Source organism: Vidua macroura, chromosome 2, assembly GCF_024509145.1.
Source record: "Vidua macroura isolate BioBank_ID:100142 chromosome 2, ASM2450914v1, whole genome shotgun sequence".
NCBI lineage: Eukaryota > Metazoa > Chordata > Aves > Passeriformes > Viduidae > Vidua > Vidua macroura.
In genome coordinates this window covers 26,879,414-26,903,100 of record NC_071572.1, presented here as the reverse complement: position 1 = coordinate 26,903,100, position 23,687 = coordinate 26,879,414, and the positions used below count along the sequence as shown (strand labels likewise).

At 43.1% G+C, this 23,687-nt stretch overlaps 1 protein-coding gene and 1 long non-coding RNA gene across 3 annotated transcripts in view; one reads left to right on the top strand and one right to left on the bottom strand.

Annotated features, from left to right (window-relative positions):
• SH3RF3 (SH3 domain containing ring finger 3) overlaps positions 1–23,687 on the top strand; it is a 246,319-nt gene that overhangs the window by 199,532 nt on the left and 23,100 nt on the right. For both annotated transcript variants that reach the window (XM_053971184.1, XM_053971185.1), the window contains exons 6-8: positions 3,468–3,638; positions 6,834–7,084; positions 11,191–11,495. In XM_053971184.1, coding sequence (XP_053827159.1) covers positions 3,468–3,638; positions 6,834–7,084; positions 11,191–11,495 — 727 coding nt within the window. The remainder of the gene's footprint in view (positions 1–3,467; positions 3,639–6,833; positions 7,085–11,190; positions 11,496–23,687) is intronic.
• Positions 10,131–11,447, bottom strand: LOC128803870 (uncharacterized). Its single transcript, XR_008435862.1, has 2 exons — positions 11,363–11,447; positions 10,131–10,754 (listed from the first exon to the last, which is right to left on the bottom strand). It is a non-coding gene; the product is annotated as an uncharacterized LOC128803870 (long non-coding RNA).

Sequence of the window (23,687 nt, the reverse complement as noted above, 5' to 3'; positions counted from 1 at the left end):
AAAGTCTGAATTCACAAAATCCTAAAGAGACCTTAAAGAGATCTCCTTTAAGAACAATAGGGGTGTTGGATCAGAACCAAACAAATTTCTTCTTAGCTATTTATTTGAGATCTTTATACCTGAGGGATGCCACACATCACTGAGTGCCCCACAGAGAGGTCTCATCATCACCCTGTGTTCACTCTGCATGGACTGTGTGGCACACAGTGGGGCACATGTTTATTTCAAGCCTTGCCCTGACTAGGAAGTGGTAACTGGCAATATTTGAAGTACCTGGTTGTTGAATTAGGACATTTTCCAGCTCTCTGGCAATGCCCCTGACTCCATGCCTCAGCAAGCCTCCCCTTCTCCCTCCCATGCTTCTCCTGTCATCTCCCTTGTGAAGCAGCCTTGTAATCCAGTCTGTCATTCTGCATTTGCGAGCCAAGTTCCAGTCAAAGAGGATGCATTATTTGAAAGCTGTAGCAGTAGTGGGGAGGTGCAACTCTAGACAAAGCCCTGGGGCTTCTGTGTTGTAAGCAGAGTCACGGGCAGCTACCCAAGGCCAAGAACACTTCACACTTCAACCTTTTTTCAGGGAACTTCTAATAAACATTTTGGGTTCTTCTAGGTCCCAGTTCCAAGCCTTAGCTTCACTGTTTCACATAGCCCAGAATAATCTGATACTACATTTTGCAAGATTTCAGATTGTTGTTTTAACACTTTCTTCTAGGCTGTACAGAGTTAGCTGGTGAAGTTTCACACCTAAAATCTAGAGAACAGTGAAATGTGTCCAAATCCAAAGACTTTGCCTTAAGGCAAAATCATCCTCAGCAAATGGGACCACTAGACCTGTTTTTCTGCCAGAGGAAAAACCAAGAAACAAATTCTGGGGAGGGAAGCCACCTGCAATCAAATTGTTTTCAGCTATGGATGAGAGCAGGCATCCCCCCCAGCTCTCCCACAACCACCTCCCTGCCAAGAATGGAGTTTATGCCTGCCCACAGGGTGGGCTGCAGACCCAGGCTGGGCCTCTCACTGGGTTTGGAGAACCTTGTGCCTCTGGAATGAAAGAGGAGACCCCCAGGGATGGGCATCCTCACTACCCTCCCACACAGGAGGTGGGATTGCTGGTCCACAAAGAAAGTGCTGATCACACGTGTTTTGCCAGGGTCACCCTACATGGTTGTCACACACAAGCTTTCATCACTTTAGCTATACAGAGATTGGTCTTTTTGGTGTGGCGTCTGCGCTGGGCTGTTGTACACCTTCTTTTAGTCTCTGCAAGGATTTCAATACTCTATCCAGAGGATGTTTAGGCTCATTGTGATATTGGATATTCAGACTTACTGGTAGCTGGTCTGGGTGAATTTGCTGGGTGAAGCTAGTAGGAGAGAACAAAAAGAAACTAATAGAAGATCTGGAGATAGCTGCAAGGCACAACAGCCTATGATCCACTTAGGGTAATTTTCCTTGCACCTGCTTCCAGAATCTCCACCTGTAAGTTACATTATTACATGTAGCCTATTGGGGGAAAAGGCTAAGTGAGTCTATCTAAAATGATCTATCCCTGACCCCCTGTTTTACCCATAGCTTCTGAATCTGATCCCTATGTAAGCAGCAATTTCAAAAGGGACAGTCAAAGCCACACGTTCTGCTCCCTCAAGTGAGTGCAGTCTGGCACTTTCTGTTATGTCCTTGCAGAGCACAGTGCTGAAGGATTAGCACTGAAGCATGAAACCTTATTTCTTGTCAGGTTGACGCATTTTAATGTTCTTCAGATCATATGTAGCCTCATGTTTTCTGTCAGGAGAACAGCTACAGACCTACTCAAGACCACCCGATTATATAGGCTAAAAAAAGGATGGTTTTCTTTTCTTTTTTTCAGGGTGGTTTCTCCCATCTGTTGACTAATGAATTACAGTTTCTGATTAGGTCTTTGTACCCCATGCACATGGTAAACAGAGCCAGGCACATCAGCCTAAGATTCCCCAAGGGGCTGTTACCAAATATTTCGTATTCTGCTCATTACTGCTCTTCATTTACTACCTTCAGAACAAAAATAAGGAAATCTACGGTACAATAAAGAAATAGAATCAAGAAAAATAACAGGATTTATTCCTCAATTATATTTCCTGGAGAGCAGAAGTAAAAAGTCATGTATCATTTTTACTGGCTGAAAATCTACAATTACAACTGCTATAGTTTTGGGTTTTTCTCTTGTTCACTGCTATAAGGTGGGCAGCAAGCCTCTTCTCACTCACCCCTGAGCCTAAGAGCATTCTGCTGCACTTTGTAGTGTAAATGCACCTTCTCTGTTTTCCCACTTCTCTCAGTCTATGTTCACTGCCTGTAAATCACAAATAAATAAAAAAACGCAGGAAGACACAACCTTGATCAAGAATTACCAGAAATCCCTTGTTATATCTGGAGAAAAGCGACAATACAAAAAAAATCTGGTATTTACAAAGTGTTGTTCTGTGTGTGCACTCTTGCTATTCTATCCCGACTTTCCATTATTTCCCAAAGTGCAAGCAATCATTCTTAATTTTCAACAAGAATCTCTCTCTGTTTAGAGAGTCTCTGTAGGGATTTTAAGCTGTAGTCATTTCACAACACTAGACACATCCCTAAAGTCGTAACAGAAGAAGAAAAGACAGATAAATAGAAAGATTCTAAACAAAGGGAATAAATAAAAGCTGTAATTAAATAAATAAAATGTTCTACATGTTGGATCCTGTATTAAAGATTTATTAGAATACTTGCATGCAAAACATACATGCATGCAAAACATTAGAATACTTGCATGCAAACCAAATTCTACCACTTCACTTACTTAAGTAAAAAACCCCTTGCAGAATGTGGCCCTTTCTCACTTTTTGTTTTACCAACATAGTACAAGAGTTACTGTACCAGATCAGAACAGTTTGGTGTGTTGTTTCTAAATTTGGCCAGCATAAATAGCATTGAGAAAGCTGTAAGAAAAGCTCTTGAAATAGCCTACCTACCCTCAAGAAAATTTTCTTCTTAAACTCCACAACAGAGGTGGATCCCACCCTGAAGCATATGAATGTATACTTCTTCCAGATGTCAGGATTTGCAAAGCCCTCTTACTCGAGCCCTTGTTACTCTGGCTGTCACTGTAATTGTCATGTTTTTCTGAAATTGCTGCTATGTTCTTAACTTCAGTGCTGCTTTGGGGCACTGCTTTGCTTTGGTTATGCCCTGAGTGAGAAGCATGTCTCATCAACTTCTAAATTACCTTTTACTCTGATTAGTTATCCCCTTATTGTCTTAGAATCCAGTCTCTGCCCTTCCTTGTTTGTGAAGCAGCCTGTAATGATGTACCTTTTTAACTACAACTTCTGAACAGTGCTTCTGGTTGCTTTCTGCTCTTTGGGGCTGAAGTTGGAGCATGACAGGTGATGGTTGATGTCATCTGTTTGCTTTCTCCTGTGTGACCTCTGCTGTCTCCTGTGTGACCACAGCTACCTAGCCCTGTATGCCTACAAGCCTCAGAAGAATGACGAGCTGGAGCTGCGCAAAGGGGAGATGTACCGGGTCATTGAGAAGTGCCAGGACGGCTGGTTCAAGGGCACGTCTCTGAGGAGTGGGATGTCCGGTGTCTTCCCAGGCAACTACGTGACACCTGTTTCAAGGTGAGGACCACTGGTCTGTACTGAGGCTGAGAGGGATTCTGGATGGCACTGAAAACAATGTAGCTCTGCTTTTAAATCACATTCCCCTTTCAGAAATTCTCTGGTAGCACTGTGGACTTCAGTAATGAGACTTGCTGGTTGCAGCATTTGAGTTAACCATGTCCTCAGGAGATTGCACTAGTTGTATTAGACGATGGCATTTATAACCTCTGATAGGCCCAGGTTTTACAATTGTAAAGAATCTGTTGGCTAATGATTTTATTCCTATACTACTGGACATGTAACAAAATAAGAAATGCTTGTGTCTTGCTTTTCAGTAGCTCCTCATGTCAATTTTGTTCTTAAAGCAGAGATCTGGGATGGTTTGGATCTGGACTAACATTTGAATAGTTAAAATTCTGAAGTGGTAGGAGAGTTAAGTAAATTGTCTGATTTTACCTACCCTCACCTCAGTTGCAGCAGAAAAGGAAAAAAAGGCATTTTGGGGAGAGGAATGCCCTTTGTCTGAGTTCAGTATTGGACAAAGCTGAGAAGAAAGTCCATCTCTGTGTCCCAGACTGTTTGCCCTACATGTTCCTTGCAGGTGAATGGTGGCATATGTATGCCCATATCTCCTTTAGAGCAACTGTGGATTTACAAACTGAATTAATTCCTTCTCATGTGGTCTCAGTCTCTCCTCCCACATGCACACTGTCTCCACCATCTTTGACTCCTCTCCAGAAAAGGGCACTTCACAATTCAGACACTGCTGGTCTTGAAAAATTGATCCAGCTTTGTTGCATCTAAAGTTTATGTCAAGTCTGTAGCATGTGTTCTGAGTAACACCAGAAGTTAAGAACAGATCAGAAGGCAATATCTAAGCCTGCTGACAGTCCTAATATTGCATTTCAGTAAGGAAACCTCAAATATTAATTCATTGGTTCTTCACTGTTCATCAACCTAATGTATTTATTTTATAGAGCCCCTTGGCTGCCTTCACTCCTTACCTCTTCAGCTCTTAATTAGTAAGGAGGTTTGTGCTGAAGGGTCGGTTATCTGAATCAGCAAGACTTTATTAAATGCAGCATGTCACAGCTAGAACAAGACACAGAAGTGCTAAAGGGCAGAAGTTCTTTCCACAAAACCTGAAAGCAGCATTATGATTATATTTATGATCCTGTGGGCTAATTAAGTTCCTCTATAAATCACCCTCAGTGAGAATAGCAATAAAAATCTGATAGCAACAAAATCTCCTATTTGCATTACATTCAACATACTTTGTTCCCCTTTGACAGAAAAGCAGAGGATTAGATTCATACATGTTTTTCTGCCACACCCTACAAAACCCAAGGAAAAGAAGTTGTGAATTTAATAACACTGAACTAGATTTATATGCTGCCAAAACACGTGTGTGGGTGGAGCATTACGGAAAAAGAACAAAACTCTTTAGATGGGCAGACAAGCACAGGGCAGCAGAGAATATTTGCCACATCCAACATCTATGCATCATCTGCATGGAGTCACTGTTGGAGTCACAGATAGTTGCTGTACTTGTTGGTGTGCATGTTTGCCTGAACACAGCTCTCAGTGGACTGTTAGATACGCTTTTCTGGCAAACTGAATCTAGTGCAGATGGCCAAGCCAGCTCCAGCTGAACCTTCCTGCCACCCTGCCAGCTCTTCACAGCAGATGACAGACAGGCAAGATTTCCATCTGGTGGGATTCCCAGCTTTTCCCAACCTGGGGACTTATTAAAAAAAAATGAAGAAAATTAAAAAATCAGATTTATTTAGCAAAATGTAATCCAGGCAAACCTTGCACCATGAGACAAGTCAAGTCAATGACACCACAGTGTTGTCTTTCCTCTTGTGACTTTAGGGGGAGGGAGGATTGGGCAGAAGGAATAGCTATTTTTTGCCCTTTTGGACCATATCCTCCAGCCTGTGCTTTGGTCTTTTTCCATCAGAATTCCACTCTTTTGGCTTTTCACTCTTTTCTTAGGGTTATTTCTTCTGTCACCCATGTCCTTTGAACCAGACCAGGCTGTTCATACTCCTTTCTGCTCTTCTCCTCTCTGTCTTCCCAAACAATCTTGGAGGCCCAGAGTTTCTCCCAGCTCCATTCCCCACAGCTGACTCTTACACTTTTTCTGTTATTCTCTCCTCTCTTGCTAAATTCTTGCACTGTCTCATTTCTATTTCCTCCACCTTACTCTGTTCTGCCACATATTCCTGTGCTGTTCTTTCCTGGAAGAGCACCTTAGTGCAAGAAGCAGCCCAGGAGAAGAAAACAGCACAAAATGATCCATTTCATGGCATCTACAGCTAGGGAAGGAAATTATTCAGGAACTTGAGTAAGAAACACAGAGAAAGGCTGCTCAACAGAAGCTGAGTTTGTCATTGATGTCTTTCTGTCTTCCTAAGTGTCCTTCTGTCCTAGTCAGAGTTTTACCTGAGTGGTAAGAGGATCAAGACATGCTGTAATCTGAATTCATAGGAGAAAAAGCCTTGTCCCTTCCCTCTGAGGTCTACTTGGCCACTCAGGTGAAATACAAACTATGTGTGCACTTAAAAGTGAGGAGTGAGAGAGGTGTCAACAACTGTTTGGACTTCTTTTCATTCAGGTCAGCTGCACTCCTGTCCCTGTTGCATTCCCTTAGCAAGACTAAGCTGGTTATATCATAGGATGAGTGTTAGCTAAGCCAAGCCTAGTCAAGTCTGCAGCTTCTCAGTCCCCTTCCATAGCCACACACAGATTTAGTGTTATCCACCTTTGTTTCTCCCCATAGGGCTGTATGCAGGTTTGGTCCAAAGAAAAGATCTCTGAGTCTGTTTTAATTATCACTCCATGTGAAATAGCCTCTGGCACACAAAATGACATCTGAGAGATACCCATTTTCTCTGAATTAAGATTTGTGATTTTACTAGAAACTATTCAGACAGAAATGTAGGGTAATAAAAGACATGATGAGAAAAATTATCTTTTCTATTTTTACCCTGCACTCCTTCCTGTAGAATAAAGGGGTGAAAATATCCCCCAGTGTGCTTATAAATGGGTCCTATAAAGATAGGTATCTATCAATACCTCAGTTTACTTTAACAACTGATAGGGTATCATGTTAAACCCCCTAAGTAACTGGGGGTACTTATCACCACTGTGGTTGGGTATTGGGGTCTCTGCAGCATGCTAACACAGCACTTGTCTGTCTCCATGCAGGGTGCCAGTAGGAGCTGGGCAGCCCAGGAACAGCGGAGCTGTAGGAGCTCCAACAACAAAAGTAGCCCCAGGAGCCATCCACCCCATTGTGGCTGGTCACAGCAACGCCACCACGGCTGTCAGACCAGTTGTTCCCATCACTGCTCCCCCGACGCATCCCCAGCTGCAGGCGGCCTCTCCGCAGCTGAGTAACTGCCTGCGGTACTCGGCTCAGCAAGCAGCCAGCCAGCCCCGCAGCGCCATGCAGATGGGTAAGTGCTCACCCTGGGCCTCCTGCACCGGCAGGACTGATGGGGTACCCTTCCAGTACAGCCCTCTAGAATGTGCCCGTCCCCACAGCTTTCTTTTTCTTTCTCACTTTAACCCAGTCATTGTGGAGTTTGTCCATTGGTGATAGAGTATGTTTTCTTTGCTTGTAATATTTATGGGTTTCTATTGATCTCTGGGAACCATGTTGTGTTTATCAGATTGTTCTGTTGCTACAGCTGAAATAGATTGTAGTGTTTACAAATATTTATTCAATTTATCTGAGTGAAAGCAAGCACTCTATATACTAAGGAGATTAACAGTTCTGAGTCCGGTTGGCTTCCTCATAAAAAAATACTGCTCTTATTGCAGAGCAAGTAATACATGCCTTGAAATTAAGAAGCATTTCATTGGGCTTCAGGGATGAAAGGTATTTATTAGGCAGAATGGGACCCCATGTTAGTGGTAAAGCAAAAGATCTGAAAAATGCTGCCACCTTTTTGAAGTGAGAATAAGAGCTTCTTGCACCAGGGGGCCTCTGTTCTTTCTAGGTTCCCTTTCTGATGTACAGCACAATTTTCTAGAGTACAATTTATTCCCCCTTTCCCTGATGTTAAACAGCTTCTGATGTTGAATAAAGTAAAAGTAAATCCTGTGGTGGAACTTCATAGAGCAAAATTTAAAACATTTTGTTTCTGATATTTTATAGGGATGTAAGCCATTGTATTTACAAATATCAGTAATGACTGTGACTGCTCAAAACTGAGGTCTTAGATACAAAACAGAGCAAACACAAAGGAGAAATAGCCTGCAGAGTAAGTCATGAATTCATACCTTTTGAAGCCAGAAGGCACAATGATGACCATCTAATTTCACCTCCTACACAGTCCAGACCAAAGGGAAGAAGACATAATCAAATACTTGAGAATCTCAGTCTCAAACAGTGGAGACTCCTCTGCTCAACAAACAGTGCAGGGCTTTACATGGCATCCATGTCACACTGGGGAATAATCAATTTATCCTCTTTTTCTCTACTTCAGAAAGTCCTGCTTTCCTCTCAAGTCACACCCTTCCAAAAGGTCTCCTGCTCCCACAGTGCAAAGGCAAAAATGTCCCCCTTTGGGTGCAGTGCTCAGGAAGTGTTCAGGTGCTCCTGGTACCTCCTGTGCCCATGTCAACAGGCAGGTGACTCCCCTGAAACTAAGGTGACAGATTGCTCTGCCCCACAGGCCTGGCATGCCCCACACCTTCTTTTCACACCTCCAGCAGCTTCCCTGATTTAAGATTGCTCCTCTAGGTCACTCTGACATCTCTAAAGTGCCAAAGTGTTGGCAGGCAGGGTGATCCAGGGACCACAGAGCTGTTCCAAAACCTCCCAAGCAGAGAGTTTTCCAACCTTTCCAGAAGGTTCATGAGATTGTTGTTTTAATTTAATAAATCTTTGCCAGGATAAATAAAGGAAGTTTTCACAATTATCAGTAATTATCTCCATAATGGCTGTCCTCACCAGCTTCCTGTGGACCAGAGCCCATGCAGGATAGGTCAATGCACTGACTTTTGAAAAAGCTTTCCAAGAGAGGCAAGCTGGCACAGTATTCAAATCACGTTTCTGTTGGCTTGCAATATACATGAGTAACAAATCAATTTTCTACAAGGCCACTAATGTAGGAATACACCCAGAATGAAATACGAGTAGTGTAAAATAAAAATAGCCTTCAGTGAGCATTGCTAATTAATAGCACGTTTGATGCAGCACAGTCCAGATCCAGAGATCCCAGAGCAAAGGCATACATTGTAACAGTAAGCAGATGAAACTACAGAATAAAATGTGAGAGCTCTGCTCAGAGTTGATTTTTCCCAGGCCATTTCTTTTACTGTATCTCATGTTTTATGTTTCCTTTGTATCTGGAAACACCAAGTCTTACATGAAAGAGGTGATGTACCTAGTATGATTATCAAACCAGTGTTCTGCATCCAGGCACGTGCAGAGAAATTCCATTAGTATGCTTTCTCTCTAAATGTAGGAAAGCCATTGCTCCCTACAGTAGTTCAAAACCTAGATCCTAGAAGCTTAACTATCCCCAAAAAATTAGATTTCTCATAGCAAAATTGCTTACCACTCAGGTTCCAAATGGGAAAATCAGGAGGGAATAATTTCCAGGTAACTAGTGGGTACCTTGCCTGGCTTTCTGGAAGTGAATTGCACTTTCATTGCATGTTCTTGGTAGTCCTGGGAGGGGATGATGATAACTACTAGTAAAAATAGTCTTGAAGGCATCTGTAATAACAACTTTTAGGGCCTTCCTCATGCTACGTGGTAAAGTGGTATCTTTACAGACTGGCTAAAGATAGTGTAGCTGATTTGCTATAAACATGAGTAAAAAAAATATGTTCTAGAGTCAAGGAGCTTCTGTAAGGGAGAATCATATAAACTTTGGAGGTGCTAATCTGATGATGACTGGCCCATCATGTTTATTATCACATCAGACAATAGGGCAGAAGGCTGGGAGATGAAATCCCCTCCTGGCAGGAGTGCTCAGCTGGTGTAGTGAGTGTGATTAATGGCACTCTATCAATCTAATCCCTATAATGGGTGCCATTGATAACCACAGGAATAGAAACTAGTGGTTTGAGTTGTTCTAGCACTGTTGTTTAGTTATAGATTGAACTCCAGCTGCATAAAAGTTTGTCCTTCAGATGAATTTGTCAGAAAATGACAGATCAAAGTCAGTCAGAAATTTTCCAGAAAAATGCAACTTGGTCAAAGAAAAGCTGATTTGCTGGACTCAAAGTTTTTTTGTCAGGAATGGATGTACTTCAACCAGACCAACCATGAAGCTGTACTGGCTCATGTTGCTAAGGGAATTGATGGCTTTCCAGAGCTGTTCTCCACATAAGAGAACAATGCAATGATCACATTCTATGTTTTCACATCCCAGGTGAATAACCAGACCAAAATAGAGTCTATTGTGGGGTGAGTGAGCATGTTGTGCTCAGAAAAATGTTCGGAGGTTCAAATTTTGCACCGAGACAGAACTAAACAAGATCATGAAACCTTGAAACCATTTATGAAATGGGCACTTTCCAGCCAGTCCTATTATTGAATCATTTATGTGAGGGAATGTCTGAGTATGGACTCTGCTTTTAGGCTGCACATACTTGAAGTGGAGCTGTATTTAGGTAGCACCTAAGTAATCAACCAAGCTGGAAATCATAGACAACATCATTGTGGAAATGGACCCAGAGCTTTGTCACATGTCACATCCTGAAGCATGCAACATGCTCTGGAATCCCTGGGGAGCAGACCTCATCAGTGTGTCACAGTCACCGTTAAATGGGCAAGCTCTAATTCCTGGTTCCCACTGCTCGCAGGCAGGGTTTGCTTAGCAGGAGCAGCCAGACTAAAAGGCACTGCATAGTTCCTTAGGGACTTTGCTGGCAGAGAGGAGGCTGAGCTCAGAAATCCTCCGGTGAATTTCTGCTTAATTTATCCTGTGCAGCACAGTGATGTGATGTTGATGATTTTGTTAGGGATGAAACAAGACACCTCCTTTTGTAATTGCTGTCTGCAGGGTCAGCGTGGATCATCTGGGCTAACCCCTTAGGTCCCGTGTCGCATTGCTCCAGAACCGAACCCCTTAGGAGGAGGGCCCGGGGGTGCAGGAAACAGCTGAGCTGGAACGAGATAATGTATTTTTAAAAGGCAGCAGGTTAGGTATTTATTTCCAGGCATCGGCAGGGATAGTGAATGCCATTCCCCAGTGGCATCACTGGGGGGAACAAGCCAATTTTGGTAACTTCGGACAGAGCTTTGCAGCCAGGAGAGGAATTAGCCAGAAAACACTTGCAGGGTGAGATATCCTGAGCAAAGGCTCAGAGCTTATATCCCCATCGGGCCCTTGGCACCTTCACAGACAGAATCACAGAACATTCAGACTTGGAAGGGACCCACAAGGATCATCGACGCCAACCCTTCAAGTGAACGGTCCCTAAGGGGATCGAACCCACCGTGTTGTTGACACCGTGCTCTGCCCAAGTGAGCTATGGCCACTGAAGGGCCCATCAAGGCAGTGCGAGGGCAATTTAACCGTGCTCTGTGCTCTTCCCGCAGCGCACCCGGCAGTGCCGGGCCCGGAGCGACCCACGGCCACGGTCTCGCCTCTGCGGACGCCCAGCTCGCCCTCCCGCCTGCCCGCCGCGGCCATTCGGCCTCACCCCGCCGTGTCTCCGCAGCACGGCCACCAGCCGCCCGCCCCGGGGGCCCGGCCCCTCATCCCGCTCACCTCCGCCGCCGCCGCCATCACCCCGCCCAACGTCAGCGCCGCGCACCTCAACGGCGACGTGGGCGGCGGGCCCCTGGGCGGCCCCGCCGCGCCCGGGCCTGCCGGCAAGCCCGAGGAGAGGAAGAACGAGAAGGTAAGGGCCGCCGTGCCTCTGCTGTGCCTCTGCTGCTGCCGCGTCGCCGTCCCGCAGGGCTGTTGAAGAGGCACCCTGCGAAAACTGGTTTCCATCGCCAGACAGCTTGGGCATCCTCATCTCACACTATTTCCACGCTTCATCTTTCCTCCCCCCCGCCCCCACCATATTCAACGCTGCTCTCGTGTTACCTGCTCGCGGATGGGAAACGAGGCTGGATGGGCTGAATTTTTGTGTTTCTGCCAATGATCAGCGCCGAGATCTGCAAATTTGCAGTGGTGCGGCAAGATGTTGTAGCGGGCTCTTGGCCATCAGAGCCGGATGGCCAAGTCAGAATCCGTCTGCCTCCCTACGTCAAAGAGGCTGCTGGTGGCACCAGCCACACAGCGGGTGCCTCGGGCACAGTAAAACGTTGGCTCCTGAGTGGTAGGAGCTGTTTTGCTCTTCCAGAAACATCTCAATTTCTTCAAGAAACTTCCATTGCAGTGGCACAGCCAAAAGAGGAGAAGGCAGTGGGATACTGCTCGATGGGATGTAGGTACAGTGTACTGTAGGGTCAATTTTTTAGGAGCCAGCAGTGGGACTGATAGCTGGCTACATGTTCTCTGGCACACCTTGCTAAGGAAAGCCAGTGAGGAGAGCTGCTTTAAGCACCCAGCCTTTTAGGTTCTTGGCAGATATTTTGCTTTTACCAAATGTTTACATTTTGTCAACAGTTCCCATATATCAGTGCTGAAGATTATCTCTGTACTGGCTAGCAGAGCAAGATCCTGGTTTGTATCTGAGTAGGAGGAAGAGATGTAGGGGCCTGCTTTTCCTTTGAACCTGAAAAAAAAATCCTTTCCATATGTTCCCATGGTGACAGACACATATGGAGTAAACAGTTTCTTTGTACATGGTAAGACTGAGGTGGCAGGACTCATGTGTCCTCAGGGCCACAGACAACCCCTAGCTGCACAAAATGAGGAATACAAGTTTTACAATGCTTTCCTTAATCCTGTCTTGAATTTTCTCTGAATGCATTTTGATGAAAGAAGAAGAGTGCAGAAATTCTGCCCTGGATGTGACATTTAGGTACTTGATTACAAAGAACAACTCTCAGGTGTGCATCAAGGGCTGCATGTGGTAGAAGCAGAACAACACCTACTAGTTCTGCAAGTCCAAGGAAGGGAACAGCATTAGGCAGGAGGTGGTAGAGCTGCACATTGCCTCAGAGCATTGTGTACTGGCTTATTTATTACTTCCTAAAATGCATTAAGTGATAGGTCCATATATTTTAATTCATGTGATACTGCACACTGAAAGTCTGTAGGCAAAATTATATTGAGCACAGTCCTAAGATAATGGTTAATCTTTTCCAAGCTGTTACAGCTTAAAGTGACTGTATTGGGATGCAAAAAAGTCAAGTTAAGAGGTTTTTGATCTCCGTGCATGAAGGGGAGAAGGAAATAATATACAACATCATTGCAATGGGCATTGCCAAAGACCAGTTCACTATCAGGGAAGTATCAGAAACTGACAGTAAAAATTGTCATTTCTGACTCGATTGAGTAATACATAAATGCCTGGGCTGAACAACATATTCCTGAATCTTGTCCATGTTATAGTTCACTTTCATTTTAAAAAGATCTGAATTAGCAATGTTTCCCTTCCTTTTAGAATAGTAACTGATGTTTGGCCAGATAAGTTGTGTTTTTACTCTTTGCCAAGCCCAAATATTTCTTTGAAGCAATTGAGAGCTTAGATAATGCCAGAATGAAAGCCATATAACTATTCAGAAAGGCATCTGTGAGTCAGAACTGGAACCATATCTGTAATAGAGCTTGATATTTTCAGAGAGAATGCTGTTTGGGCAGTTTTTTTGGTAAATAGGAAAGTGTCATAACAGTCAGAGGAAATATCAGTGGAGAAAGGCACTATCTGTTATCAGTACACGTAGTAGGAAAAAATCAGACAAAATTGAGGAGCAAAAAACAGGAGGGACATAACTAGCAAGCTGCCAGATAAGCAAAGATCAGAAGCAATTTTTCTGAGTTTAGTTTCATTATATTAATCAATCAGGTATTTTGAGATGAAAGGAACAGAAGGGAAGTTAGTAAGAGGAGAGGTAATAAGGTCTTCAGCTCTATTGAACACAGGATGGAAGAAATGCACAGGTAATTATCTCCTAAGAAACTGAGATTAGCAAGTCATATGTGATGTAAGTTGTAGTGTGTCATAAAATTAGCGTTGTCATTAGAATCAGCAATTTTTGATGTTCCATGAAATTGTTAACTTTAATCTTAGTCTTTCCAGTGTCTTTTGTAGGATACCGTTGAGGAAAAAGGCTGAATGATCAGAGAATAACAGTTTTAGGAGACATTTTCTTGTTATTAGCCATAGTTTTCTTTCATGCAGGAATTGTCAGTGTGAGTTCACTATGGTACAGAGGGCACATAGTTCATAAGAAGTAGTTTGCATTCAGGGATGGACATGATGAGGATCCATTGTTTTCCATGGTTCTTTTGAGGGCCGTGGAGATAAATTGCATTTTTTGCATTTATCACTCTAATATGGTGAGATACATTGATCCTTGGGGAATTTTCTTCAGATTATAACTTTAATAATGTTGATTGTCTGCTTGAAGGCTGGGTTGGGAGATAGTGGGGAAAAGTGTTTTAAGATATGATCTTCTAAAAAAATTATGTTTTATGATTTCCCATGTTGATTCCACTCAGGGATACTAAATGTGACACCAAGGGGCAGCTTCTGCAGTGAGTCCATGTATGCTATTTGTGTAGCTTGTTCCAAGATGGACTGGACTTCACCTCAGGAATAGCCTAGCTGAGTGTATGTTGCAGTCATCACTGTTAATGCTTTCCTCTGTGCAAACATTTATATGCCAATGTCACAGGTTCCTGTTGGTGTGCAGCAGTCACATATAGGCAAATCCCAAGATTTCTCTAAAATCAAGGGACTCCAATTCCAACTTTCACTCATTTCCTTGCGGTTAAAGGCAACTGGCAGAAATAATCCTAAGGATTGTGGTTTTCAGATGAGCATGAATGATTTTCTTGCTCACTTTCTATTTATATAGCAAAAAAGTCCTTAGGTCTATTTTTTGACATCTCTAGTTCTTTGCTTCAGCTTATTTCTTGAAGATCTTGATCTAAATTTCCAAAGCTGCAGTTGAACCTTGGTACTTATATTCATTTAGGTACCCTAACAATAGTGTCTTACTGTCATATTCCTGCTGACTTAATCAGAAGGTAAAATTCTGCCTCCGTGCCAGTCTTCACTTATTGGTATGCATCTAATCCTAATGGAGTATGCCATCTGCAGCTGGGCTTGGGCTCCACATTTCAGCTCCTTGACCAGCCTCCTGTCTGCTTAAGGAACAGTTTTGAGCATGGTCTCCTTTGCCAGCTGCTGATAGTAGCTGATGAAAAACTGTGCCATAGACAGTGCTGAAGTCCACTGTGTAACAGTACTTAGAAAGTACTAGTAGCCAAGCAGGCTGAGAAGTAGAGCACTTGAAAATCAAAGACGTTTCAGTGCTCTACGGGCGCAGTAGGAAGCAGCAGGAAAGGCAGCTCCCGCAGGGGCAGCACAGACACTGCAGGAATGACAAGTGGCCTGAATAAAGGTGAGGGAGCACGGCAGAAGTCAAAGAGGTAAAGGTGGTCAGGGCAGCATAGGAGAGAGAAGAGCATTGGCAGCTGCTGGGAGATAGAGCAGGGAGCACCAGAGAAGGGGTGCCAGTGGGGGATCCAGGTGAAGGGTGCTGTGCAAAGCTCAGAGGAAAGGGTCTTGAAACAAGGAAATTGAAATATAGGGTGTGAAATGTATCTAAAGAAGGCAGTGGAAGTGAGGGAAGTGTGAAGGAGACTCTTTCTTCTTTTTCTCAAATACTTCCCACTTGAGGCATTTTTTTTTTCTTTTTCCAAAAAGGAGGTTCCATTCCCCAGAAGTAAAATGCTATTTTTTCCTCAGAGTCGCTGTATGCCAGGTTAGGGATGGGAGCATCCCTAAGACATCACAGAGTCGGGAGAGAGATAAAACAAAGAGCAAATGGACAACATCCATTTCCTTTAGGGGTTTAGAGTGGTAGCAGGGTTCCTTTGAACTCTTCGTCATTTGTTACTAATATCTGCACGTGTAGTGCAGATCTGAAAGTCAAAAAATTCAGACCCACTTCCCAAATCTTCCAAACATCTGAAAGAAAAAGATGGAGATCTCAGCTGTTGAATTGGAGCAAAACTGTTTGGTTTGGGGGCTTTTAAAAATAGGGATCCTGCTTTTTTGGGCAGGAATACTACCCGGTTCAACTGGTAGATTACAGTTGAGTGCTTGTAATTATGGTATGACTACTGCTTTGACCTTGCTCAATTTTTGCTATAATAGTTTCTGCTGTACATAATCTGGGTTGATGCTTAATACCACTGATAAAACCACTTGTTTGAATGAATTAATGCATTTCTCATTAAATGAGCTCCTCATTATGTTAATCAAATCAAGCAAATCATGCTGGGTGGTTTGACCACTGTAATTAAACTTTCTTTAAAATCCAGTCATTTGGCTTTTGATGAGGATTTTGATTAAACTCTTCCAAAATGTCTGGCCCAAGAGCTCACAGAGAGGAAAATAAGAGCTTGCACTATCAAGCAAGTCATTAATTCGTCACTGTGTTACAGCAATTCCTTACTGTTTTACCTAGCCAGAATATATTGAAATATTTGAAAATTGGCAGTGTAAAATTAAACATTTCTTACAAGTATGCTGAGAGAACAAGTCTGTTTGCAGCTTTAAATTTAGGAGCTGTGTCCCTGGAATATGTAGTGGATCTAGATTAACAAGTCACAAGAAATACACTAGGCTGCTGTTTCCTGATGTTAAGATAAGAAGAGATACATCTTCAGAAAATTACTTTGAACACACACCAACAGTTCTGCATGTGAAGACTAAATCAGTAAACATCTGTCTGTTTTCACCAGTGTCACTCACTTTGTCAAGTATCAGTCCTGCTCAAAATAAATGCATTCCTCAAATGATACAGTATGTTTGGCATGATGCTGGTGTGAGAACTACATTGCAAAACAAAACAAGCCAAGGCCTGTTTTCTGGCCCTGCAAATGTCCCTGCATGACTTGTATCCATGCTTCTAAGCTTTTTTTTTTTTTTCTGCCCCAAATAGGATGGCTACATCCAGACTGCTCATTAAGAACAGTCCTGGTAAGTGGTGTGGCACCACCATGCTCCTGTGTTGTCCTGGGAGAGTGTTAGTTCATAGGATCATAAAATACCCTGAGTTGGAAGGGACCCATAAGGATCATCAAGTTCAACTCCTGGCCCTGCACAGGACATCCCCAAGATGCACACCATGTACTCGGTAGCATTGTCCAAATGCTTCTTGAACTCTGTCATGCTGGTTCTGTGACCACTTCCCTGGGGAGCCTGTTCCAGTGCCCAGCCACTCTCTGGGTGAAGAACTTTTTCCTGATATCCAGCCTAGACCTCTCCTGGCACAACTTCCGGCCATTGCCTCGGGTCCTGTCACTGGGCACCAGAGAGAAGAGATCAGTGCCCCTGCACTGCTCCTCATGAGGAAGTTGTAGATTGCTGTGAGGTCTCCTCTCATTCTCTAGGATGAGATAAGTTACTTCAGCAGCTCCTCACATGACTTCCCCTCAAGGCTCTTTACCATCTTCATAGCCCTTCTTTGGATGCTCTCTAATAGCTTTACATGTTTCTTATATTTTGGGCCCAAAACTGCACACGGGACTTCAGGTGAGGCTGCCCCAGTGGAGCGTAGAGCAGGAAGTCAATATAAGCCAAAGCCACAGAGGTTAATGGATGCACACATAGGTTTGTTGCTAAATCCTGACATTGTCTTTTATGCCAGAGTAGACATGACCAGAGAGACTTCCCTCTCCACCACTCCCTCTTCCTGTCAGTGCCTTTCTCATCTTCCTCCTAAATTGCAGCCCAGTGCCCAGTCCTACCTGGCAGTATCCCTTGGTACAGGCCTCCTGCCTCCACTTAGTTGCCCACCCTGGCTTTATGAAGCGTTGAAGACTAGATCAAAGGCCCTTTAGAAATTTGGCTTCATAAACTCTTGAGATGCTCTTTGACCTTGGTTCCCATTACAGCTGTCCAGTTAAGCTATCACATGGTCAACCTGAAACTGCCTGAAGAACCAGATCCCACACAGTTATGCACTTTCAGTTTTTACTTACACTTAGTCTCTGCATTGCAGCTTCTCATATTAACTTATCCCTGACTGAAAGGGATTTGTTATCACTTCATATCCCCAAAGACATTTTAATTCCTTATCCAGAAAATGAAAGATCCGTCTAAAAGCGAAGTGTTGAGCACTTGCAAGGACTTTGTAGATATAGAATTGTGTGACAAAAATAGTGGTCACCTGTGACAAGTAGAGGAAGCTAAGGACAGAGTTGATGCAAGCAGGTTTTTTACATACCAAATCTATAAGGCTGACCCCGAGTTTCTGGAAGAGCAATTCAGTCTTCCTAGCAGATATGAAATTATTTAACATTTTTCAGTTTGGGAAAAGCCCACTAAGTTGCACAGGTATGAAATGGAATGATAACAACCAAGTGATTAAATGAAAACAGTGCAAGACATAGCAATAAAAAAATTGCACAAGACCAGAAGAGCCTGATTTGAATTCTTAGAATAAATGTAGGATGCATTAAGAGGGAGCAATATTGGAATAGTAATCTAAAGGTTTGCATCAAAAAAAAAAAACCAAAAAAAAAAAAACTTCTGTGACACTAATTTTCCTGAGTACTCTGTCAGACATCTGAATTGATCCAGGAGCCACCAACACCAGCATTTCATTGATCATTTTCAGAATCAGCTATGATTTTTCAGTGTAACATGTCCCAGCCTGGAATATTTTCATTCAGTTCTCTCAAGATTTGTGCACAGAATACGTACTGTTAATCCATTTCCTCTCAACAAAGGCAAGGGGACTGTCTTCATCACAAATGAGCCACTGCTTCCCATGCTCCAGAAAGTGAATCTTGGCTCAGTGACCAGCAAGTGATTCACCAGAAACTTGGCCAGGGAGTGGAAACCTCTTTTTCTGGTCATGTGAACTCAGGCCACAAAGTTCTGTTTTAGGGAGAAAACTCATGCTTAAAATCTTTCCAGCACCTTCTCCTTTATCGTTAGAGCTCAGTTTTAAAGGACAAAAACCTGGCAACTCAGTGATGAATATTTTAAAGCTGGCAAATTACCCAGCCAAAAGCATGAGCCACAGCTGTCAAAACATAGAAAACTTAAGCTTTACAATAAAACAGATTTCTGTTATTTCTGACTGGCTAGGATTCTTTTGCTTAGATCAAGGGCAATAAGTCATTGATCAAAATTTCTTTTTCTTCTTCACATTTTTGATGTTAGGAAATGCTTTCAAACTCCCCACAGATATTTCAGGCGCTGACTTTGCTGCCAAGCAGTCTCCGAAAGCTATTCCTTTTTTCTCTCCTCTCCCCCCGCCTCTTCTTATCTGCCTCACAGTGCTGTCACAGGATTTCTCAAGTGTCCGCAGTGGATTTCTCTAACACTCTTTTGAGTGGTTCTGTGCTGCATTCTACAGCCTTAAGGGGAAGTGGATCCCAGGGAAGAGAAGATGGAGAGTGCTTTAACTTCAAGAGGAAATTCAGTTTATCTACTAACTGGAGATGAAGCTGTTTGGATGCCAAGACATAAAATTCTCCTGGTACCTGTAGAGACCTAATTTTGCAGCACAGAGGACCCATGAGCTTTTGCTAAATCCTTAGCATGGCTTGAGGAAGAAAGTAGAACTGACAAAAGAAAGAGCATGCAAGGGAGCACTGGAAGCAGAAGGCTGGAGGCGTATGTGTGTGCGAGTGTGTGTCTGCGTGTGAGCATCCCAGCACTGGCGTTCCCATGGCATTCCCCTGCCTGCAGAAGAAATCATGCAGGACCAGATGGCTGGATGGGGCCAGGCTGTGGGTGAGGATGGCAAGTACGTCCTTGGATTAGTTGGGTGAAATGTAAGTGCTCTTGTGCTCTAAGTGGGAGACATTGACACATTCCGCCTGTTGTGGGATCATAGGGGCCAACCCCAGACCACACAGCTCTGCAGCTGAGCCTCCCATCATGGCTTCTGCCCTCTCCCTGTCCTGTTCCTGAAGACCATGTTTGGTCTCTCATTCTCTCATGGCATCAAGGTCCCAGTCCCTATGCATGGGTTAAAAAGCCCAGAGTGTGAATGCTCTTCCTGTCCCCATAGTTCTCCTTTCTGTTTGAAGCAGTAACACACAGAGCTGACATGAGCTGACACTACCCCACCACTCCCAGGAAGGAAGAAATGCAGGATGAAACCATTCCGGCAGAAAAACAGAGTAGGAAGCTGGATGCCTTGAAAACAATTAAACAACTCGCAGTGTGTCAGAGTTGGTGGCATCTTGGTATCCCACACATTCAAGACTCATTTGTTTTCTTCAGTGGTTTTCCAACTGTGAATTCACAAGCCAGTAAGTCTTAAACCACCAAGAGGCAACAGAGATTACTCACTGAGCTACAAGAAATTTAAGTGCCAATGCAGTTTTTAAGTGGAGACAAAGCCTGAACTTTCCTGTGAAAATTGTCTCTAATCAACTTTTCAGTGCCCATGTTTCTGTTTCCTAGGTGGGTTAAAATATCTAAAATCAATGCAGAAATCTTTCAGCAAGCTCTACTAAAATAATTACGTAAACTGAAAGAAATTGCTGTTTCTGACAAAACATCAATACTGTGGGAATAGCATGTTGAAATAGTCAACAAATATCTGTGGCATGTTTCTATTTTTGTTACGTAACTCAATGGCATAAGCAAGTTATAGCAAAGGGATATTTATTTTATTTTGTACAGTTTTCTTTATTATTCATATTACAGAAGCAGCATAAAAATGCACAACCCCTTGGCATTTCTTTTGCCAAATGGTAAAGCCACTTTCATTAAAAAAAAAAAAAAACAAAAAAACCCAGACTGACTCTAATGTCTTAAGCATCTAGTAATTCTCTTTGGACCAACTGAAGACGTGGAGTCAGTGATCGTCTCTGAAGGACTGAAAAAAAAAGTTACTATTTTGCCCTCTGGAGAAAAGATCAGTCTCAGGAATTCAAAAAGTACAGCATGCAAAAGTCACTTTTCTGACACTACATCTGCAGGCTGCCCGTAATTGATTAATATAGTGTGTCAAGCAGTCAACCTTCTAAAAAGCAATTTATTATAAAGGCAGAGCTCAACCTGTTGCTTTGCCTTTTGTTGCATATATTTTGTTTGGTTCATATTCACTGACATGCTTCTGTAAGTTAATACTACAGAAGCTGTAATGCTAACCTTCAGTCTCAGATCACTGTATTCAGCAGACTAGAAGCAGATTGGCATTGGGCTTCATCACCAGATGCCTCAGGGAGAGAAGAAGTAATTTAATGCAAGTCCATGGCCAACTTATTTTGCAGTAAAGTAGATTTCCTGTGCTTTAGTTTTTTTGTCCCAATTCATGATCAGTCGAGAACTAGTATATTTTTAAATTGAACTAGGTGGCTTTTTTTATGACCTCAGAGATCTCTATTCCCTCCTGTACAACATCATGTTATTTTTCATATCTTTAGTTTTGAAACAGAAAAGGGAGGAGGTCAGGCAGGCAGATCCTATCAACACAATGGTCCCTGCTGTGGCAAGGGAAATGCATAAGCTAGGTTTTGACCAGGACATAAAACAGGGAGCTGATTTTCCAACTGTTAAAATTTTTCTGGACAGGTTTTATATCTAAGCCAGATACTCCTTGTTGGCAGACTTAGAGTGAACCTGGCTGAGAGATACAACTGGCCAGCAGAGACAGTGGCACAGGAGAGGTAGTAAGGATGGTGGCCCCGAAACCTGGAATGGATTTCCATTCATCAGTCATGAGGAAGTCAGGTGGATGCCAACTTCCCACCACAGATGTCTAACTTTTCTTGAAATTGTTCCATTAAGACAGTTCCGTAACTTCCCTGAACAATCCATTCCTGTCCTTTCATATTCCTCAGGTCAGGAAATTCCCTATTATCCCTCACAAATCTTTCATGGTTATAACTCAATCTTGCTTCTTCATGTCTTGCTCCAGATGGAACTGCTGAGCAGCTTTCTCTTGACAGCCTTTCACATGTTAGAGAACTTATAATGTGTTTAGTCCTTGAGAATTCTCTTCTTTCAACCTCACTGAGCCCAGTTCCTTCCCTTTCTTCCCAGTAATGTTTTCTAGACCTCTGATTACACTTTCCTCTCTCCTCTGGGCAGTCTTCAGCTTGCTGGAGTCTTTTTAAAGAGTAGTGTCCCAGAATGCAGTTGTGCTGAGATCTTGTTAGTGCAAATTAGGGTGGAATAAGCGCTTCCCATTACTTATATCTACATTGTATATGGATAAAGCTTGTCTTTTTCACAACAGCATCTTGACTCACTCCCACTTTGTGACCCAGGGTAACTGCTATGTCCCTTTGCAGAACTGCTGGCTGGCCAGTCACTTCTCATATTGCACTGTGCATTTGATTTCTCATTCCTAGCAGTTGCATATCATGCTTGTCTTTGCATATTTCATTATGGTGATTTGGGATAATTTCTCCATTTTAGGAAAATTGTTTTGAATTCTTACCCTGTTAATCGTGCTGTTATGGATGAACCCTGGCAGGCAGCTTAGCCTTACACAGCCACTCATTCGCCCCCTGCCACAGTGGGAAGGGGGAAAGAATCAGTAAAAGTGAGAAAACTCATGGAATGAAATAAAGACACTTCAATAGGTACAAAAGCAAAAACTGCACACACAAGCAAAGCGAAACGGGGAATTCACTCACCATTTCCCACTAACAGGCAGATCTTCAGCTGTGTTACAGTAATGGTGACTGGGGATGACAAACACCATCACCCTGAATATGCCCCACTTTCTACCTCTTCCCCAGGCTTTTAATTGCTGATCATGACACCATATCGTCTGGGGTATCCCTTTGGTCACTTAGGGTCAGCTGTCCTGGCTGTGTCCCTTCCCAACTCCTTATGCACCCCGAGTCCCCTTGTTGGTGGGGTGAGTGAGAGGCAGAAAAGGCCTTAACAATGTGCAAGGGCTGCTTGTTAACTGAAACAGGTGTGTTATTATGATTGTGTGGTCACAAATCCAAAATACAGCACCATACAAGCCACTATGAAGAAAATTAACTCTGTCCCAGGTAAAACCAGGACACTGTTTGTGGACTCAATCATCTCAGTGCCTGCTGCTGCTGCTTTTAGAAGTACACTCAGTAGCTCACATAGCAAGTAATTAATGGAAAGATTGACTAGCACTGGGACTGAGACCAGCCCTGGTGGTACATACTTGAAATGTCCTCATGGTTTGACAGAAAATCATTAACTGGAAAACATTGCAAAGCAACTGGTAGCATCTGGTTATCTGTAGTTGGAATTCTGAAGCAGCATGAATACTGCTGAGTTAAAAAGAGGGAGACTGGAAGGGGGTCTTCAAACACATTGCTGTTCTGGCAGGAAGAGGAGTGCAAGATATTCATCATATTGCCTACTCTGCTCTGGGAAGATTGTCAGATACAGCAAAGTAATCATAGTACAGGACCTTGAATAGAAGTCGTGATTGCTTAACTGATGGGCTACTAATTCTGTTATCTTTATAGGCAGAGACATTCCAATCAACCAGGATCAAATTGAGAATAGGACAATTATAAGTTGATGTTTGCCCACTCTGTTTTGCTAAAATGAAAATCAGAAAACCTGCCAGTCTGTCAATCAACCCCTGCAGTTTTGCACCATTATCTGACTTGTGTAAAGGGTTTTTCGTCTTCATCTGTGGTAGGCAGACTCAGAGATGGAATGACAAAGCTGTCATTTCTGCTCCAGTGCAGTAGTGATTTTATCTTTATATAGTTTCCATCATTTTCAGATGTGAGATACATTTGCCCAACATCTTCACAGAAGCATTTTTAACTTACATGTTAAAATTGACCATTTCTTTCTATTGGTTGGCAGGATTCACCATTTATTTCAGGTCACGCTGGCCTCTTCTGCATCAGTCAACTAGCTGGCAGAGTGAAAAGGAATATGCTGTATTTGTGCTGTCATTGGTAATTATTTCTGCAGTAGTTGCAGATGAAAACACCAACCAGATGTCACTGCCTTATTGCATAGCACAATCCAGAC